Genomic DNA, 5518 nt, shown 5'->3' on the forward strand with positions numbered 1-5518 from the left:
ATGAATGGAACAGAGGGGCCAAATTTCTATGTGCCCATGTCCAACAAGACAGGGATAGTACGGAGTCCATTTGAGTATCCTCAGTACTACCTAGCTGACCCGTGGAAGTTCTCTGTACTGTCTGCTTACATGTTTCTGCTGATTCTTCTTGGCTTCCCTGTCAACTTCCTGACTCTGTATGTCACCATCCAACACAAGAAACTCCGGACACCCCTCAACTACATCCTTTTGAACCTGGCCTTTGCTAACCTCTTCATGGTCTTTGGAGGATTCACCACCACCATGTACACCTCAATGCATGGCTATTTTATCTTTGGGACAACTGGCTGCAACATTGAAGGCTTCTTTGCTACACTGGGTGGTAAGTTTTCTACATGTGTAAATAACCAATGCTTACCTTAAACCTTAGTCCATCCTGAGCTTTGCTGTACATTGGGCTACCCACATGTGCCATCCTTGCCTGTCAACTGGCCTTCTCTCCAAATCTTCCCATTTCATGTTGAGGTGCTTGATGTCATTCAGAACTGTTCGCTTCCATGTTATTCACTGTCTTCATCTTTCTTCTTGCGTTTTCTGGCTTCCATTCAAGAGCGGTATTTGGTGTAAATAATCAAGAGGCAATTTTAAAATCTCCGCCTTTTGGGTCTCCCTCAAGATTTTAGGAAAGAGAGATAAATCAGATCATTTCAGTGTGCACTCTAAAGGGCAGCTGGAATAGAGAGGTGTAAATAACCAAGAGGCAATTTTAAAATCTCCGCCTTTTGGGTTTCCCTCAAGATTTAGGAAAGAGAGATAAATCAGATCATTTCAGTGTGCACTCTAAAGGGCAGCTGGAATAGAGAAACTGCATTGTAATTTGGACTAATTTAACGTTGTGATATTTCAAGGCAGGAAATAAATGGGGGAGAAGAAATAAAGCACCATGATTTTCTGCCTTCTTTTAGCACTTTGGGGGAAGTTTAGCTAGTGAGTATCCTGAAAAATGTAGAGTTTAGGATTGACAAGTGACCTGCAACAGATTTTAAAATGTTCAGTTTGTATGCTTTTTGTCTTGTTCTTTTAACCTTAGAAATAACAAATCTGGTTTTCCCTGGTGTTGCCTGAGGACTTTCTGAGAATCTCAGATCATGTCTGTTGTGAACTCTCATTGAAGAGGCAGGGTTATTTAGCCTTTAACAAAGTCATCCTTTCTTCCAATATCAATCAGGCTTTAGGCTAAACTGTGGGACTAAAAAACCCTTCCCCTCTCAGTTCAGTTCAGTTTTCAGATATCTGTCTTGTGAGGTCATTTTATCAGTTCTCCAGTTACCATATAGTCTTCGTGTGTAGACAAGACTACATCTATGACAAAATAAACAAGCAGGAAAAAGAAATACGGCTGTTGTGACAACAACCTTTCCAGCCTTCTTTATCCATTGTAAAGAAGGCGAAGAGGACACAAGCCCAATTTCCCTTCCATTATAGGTCACCTTTTAAATGCCCTTACTAATAGAGCTCCTGAACTGAGAGGTGCTGAGCCGTGGGTGGAAATCAGTGGGAATTGTCAGTGCTCATTACCTCTTGGAATCTGGCTCATGGATTTTTTAAGTAGAGATACAAATGTGGAGAGGAGAGATTGGGCTCATCCATGTGATAGGATGATGCAGTAGGGCACAAAACACTAGCAAAATGATGGGTACAATGATCAATAGTAGAATAAGATACTTGTGTGTTCCTTACTATATTTTAATTCATATCTGTGATACTAACATTCCTTGAAACCTTACCTGGATTTCTTTGCCATTTAGAGACTTCAGTGGAAATCATAACATAAGAATTAATCCAACCTCAGTCACCAGATCTAGGAATTATTTTGGAGAAGTTCTATGGCCTATGCTATGCAGGAGGTCAGATTAGATTATCACAATGGTCCCTTCTAGCCTTAGAATCAATAAAAAGGACTCATTTACATGGCTATGTGTTTTCTTTTTCTTCTGTTGTTGGTAACGGTCTATGTGTGCCTCTCTCTCTTTCTCTCTCTTTTACAGGTGAAATAGCTCTGTGGTCCCTAGTCGTCTTGGCCATTGAAAGATATGTGGTAGTCTGCAAGCCCATGAGCAACTTCCGATTTAGTGAGACCCATGCCCTCATGGGTATCATTTTCACCTGGGTCATGGCCCTGGCCTGTTCTGCTCCTCCATTGTTTGGATGGTCTAGGTATGGACTGAACATTTTCTGAAATGATGCCCCAGCTAGCATGGTGTTAGCAGCAGTTAATGAGGTGTTTTACGTATTTCTGTAGCAGCATTCCAAGTAAAGCAACCTCATTCACCAGTTCAAGGGCAGACACTAATCTCATTGGTTTAACTGCAGGTACATCCCAGAGGGCTTGCAGTGCTCATGTGGAATTGATTATTACACTCTGAAACCTGAGGTCCACAATGAATCTTTTGTCGTCTACATGTTTGTGGTTCATTTCCTCATTCCATTGATCATCATTTCCTTCTGTTATGGGCGCCTGGTTTGCACTGTTAAAGAGGTAGGTAGACCTGTTAGAGATGACCAAAAACCTGCATCTGAAGCCTATTCTCCCCTACCCCAAATACTGGGAGATTTCAGATCCAGATCTGAACTCTGCAGCTGGCTCCATCCCTGTAGTGAAATGAACCATAACCCCAGAGCTAATCAACCCTGATATTTGGGGAGCTAGGGTGATGTGAATTTGATGTTTGTAGCTCATCACACCCCTAAACCCTTCACAAACTCCCTGGACAGTCAATTTCAGCATGTCTCCCAGATACTCCTGGGGGAATTCTGCACCACTGCACACGTGCAGAATTCATGTCCCCCGCAGATTTCTTTCCTCCCCCATAGAAAATGGTGGGGAAGCAAATGGAAGCTGTAAGAGCGGTCACATGCCCCTCCCCAGCAGCACGGGTGCATCATTTCGGGCTCCTGGAGCAGCTGGTGGAGAGGTAAATCACCACAGGGGGGTGGGGGCAGGGCTGGGGATGCCCCTGCTGGTGGCTCCTACCCTGTGCCGGACTCAGCTGCTAGTTCCACCTGGGCTAGGGGTGAGGAAGGACAGAATTTCCTACTTCTTCCCCTGCAAGGAGCAGCCGGGGCTAGGGCTGGGACCGGGTCAGACCCACTCCCACAAACCTCCCCCAGCTCCCGGAGCTCTGGACCCTCCACCTGCTTCCTGCCCCCTTGGCTCCTCAGAAGCAGGGGGAGGGGTCACTATACAGGGAGCTGCTCCCCTGTCTGCCCAGCTCTCTGTGCATCTGGACCGCCCCCAAAATTCTCCCCTGCATCTGGACCCTGCATCTGCACCCAGCCCCCCACTCCACTGAGCCCCAACCAGCTGGACACAGACTTTCACCCCACCAAGCGCCATTCCTCCAGCATCCGGACTCCAACCCCACTGAACCCCCACACCCAGACCCCCCTTGCCGAGCTCCATCCCCCAACACCAGACCCCCACCCCGCTGAGCCCCAGCTACTTTCACCAGGAACTCTCTGCAGAGTCCCATTGCCCTTGCACCCAGAACCCAACAGTGAGCCCCTGTGCATCCAGATCCCCCCCTGAGCTGCCTGCACCCAGATTGCCCCACACAGAACCCTCTCACCCCACACCTGGATCCCTCCACACTAAGCCCCTCCACACGTGGATCCTGCTGGGCTGAGCCTGCCTGCCCACACTGGGATTGGGGGCCAAGGCTGGGCATGCATGTGAGACTCTATCCCTCTCACTTACTATCTTGGTGCACCTGGTTTGGAGGGACAGGGCTCCGGGGTTTCTGGGGCAGGCCTGGCCCTTGCACTGTGTCAGGGTCAGGTGCAGCCTCGCCACCAAGTCCATGTCCCAACCGGGGCTGCAGGGTGATCTCCCGCCTCCATGCAGCCGGTGGCCTGTGCTCCCCGCTGCCACGCTGGAGCCTCCACATTTATTTATTGACAAAATATGCAGAATTTTAAAATATTATGTGTAGAATTTTTATATTTTTAGTGCAGAATTCCCTCAGGAGTACCCAATCTATCCCCTGCAGCACCATCATCATTTCAGTGGTCTTATCTCTTTAGGCTGCAGCTCAGCAACAGGAATCAGCCACCACTCAGAAAGCTGAGAGAGAAGTTACTCGCATGGTCATCATCATGGTTATTGCGTTCCTCATTTGCTGGGTCCCCTATGCCAGCGTCGCTTTCCACATTTTCACCCACCAGGGATCTGACTTTGGCCCTGTCTTCATGACCATCCCAGCTTTCTTTGCCAAGAGCTCTGCTATCTACAACCCAGTGATTTACATTGTAATGAACAAACAGGTAAGTGGCAAATCTCTGGTCTTCTTCTTTATTTATTTATTAATTTCTTAATAGCTAACAGAAAGTTATAGCACTTAGATCGTATTTTTAAAGCTCTTTTTTGCTCAATGTGGCACAAGTGGAGCTTTTTCAAGGCAATTTTGGTTCTGTCATAAAAAGGGACGTTTAATCATTGTGTTGCTATCCTTTAGTATTACATAAATCTACTGAACGCAACTGGAAGTCATAAGGACTGTCTATTTGAAATGATCAATGCACTGATTTAGTTAAATATCTAGGACTGTATTCTGTTCTCAGTTACAATGGTGCAACCATTTTGATTCAGTAGATATGTACTAGTCTAACAGAGCCAATAATAAGAATACTCAGTAAGGTTAAGGTAATCCTGAACAGAAGCTGTAGCTAGCTCTAGGAAGTGGGAAAGGTTAAGCACATAAATTTGGCAGAGCGAATAAATCATTGGTCTAGCAAGTCTACTATTCTACCTCCAATAATGAGCAGCACCTGGCACTTTAGGGCAACTTAGTCCACAAAAAGCCTTCCCAAAATGCACTTGGCCATCTGTGCAATGCTATATCAGGAGCAGAAATTCCTTCCAGATCCCTGGTATGATCATCTCATACTGCAAAACATGAGCTTTGGTTACCCTTTTTTTTTTTTTTTAGTATTTTTTTATTATTTTAATCGAATATTGAGCTGTTAACAAATTGTGATCTTTCAAGGGTCAACTTATGCTTGCCTCACTCAGATGAGAAGCCCCATTCACTTCAACAGGATTGTTCAGCTAAGGGATCCAATGCAAGTCCCACTGGCGATAAGTCTTTCCACTGACTTCAGTGGGAGTTAGATTGTTCCCAAGGTGTGCAGACTTTTACAAGGACATATCAATAGACCTGAACTGGTCTAATCCGGGAGCATCTTCATAAGCCACAGTTCCTTGAATTTCCCCCCTCATTGCTTTAGTCAAAAATCCCTCCCGGTGCATTACTGATGCATTTAATGTAAGGATATTCACAATGTGTAGGGTTGGCTGACGGTTGTCACACTGCCTGCATCGGCTGGTTACCTCTGCTGCCATTGTTTTCTTTTCTAGTTCCGTAACTGCATGATCACCACCATTTGCTGTGGAAAGAACCTGCTCGGTGACGACGACGCTTCTGCTGGCACCAGGACAGAGACTTCCTCAGTCTCCACCAGCCAGGTTTCTCCTGCATAG

At 46.0% G+C, this 5518-nt stretch overlaps 1 protein-coding gene across 1 annotated transcript; it reads left to right on the forward strand.

Moving 5' to 3' along the window:
* Nucleotides 1–5518, forward strand: RHO (rhodopsin). Its single transcript, XM_073351255.1, has 5 exons — nt 1–361; nt 2028–2196; nt 2353–2518; nt 4063–4302; nt 5396–5518. Exons 1-5 carry the CDS (start codon nt 1–3, stop codon nt 5516–5518), a joined length of 1059 nt encoding a protein of 352 aa, XP_073207356.1.

Source organism: Lepidochelys kempii, chromosome 7 (assembly GCF_965140285.1).
Source record: "Lepidochelys kempii isolate rLepKem1 chromosome 7, rLepKem1.hap1, whole genome shotgun sequence".
NCBI lineage: Eukaryota > Metazoa > Chordata > Testudines > Cheloniidae > Lepidochelys > Lepidochelys kempii.

Coding starts and splice junctions, on each gene's coding strand:
- RHO (XM_073351255.1), top strand. CDS start 1: ATGAATGGAACAGAGGGGCCAAATTTCTATGTGCCCATGTCCAACAAG. Junction 362..2,027: donor CTTCTTTGCTACACTGGGTG/GTAAGTTTTCTA, acceptor TCTCTTTTACAG/GTGAAATAGCTCTGTGGTCC. Junction 4,303..5,395: donor ACATTGTAATGAACAAACAG/GTAAGTGGCAAA, acceptor TTTCTTTTCTAG/TTCCGTAACTGCATGATCAC.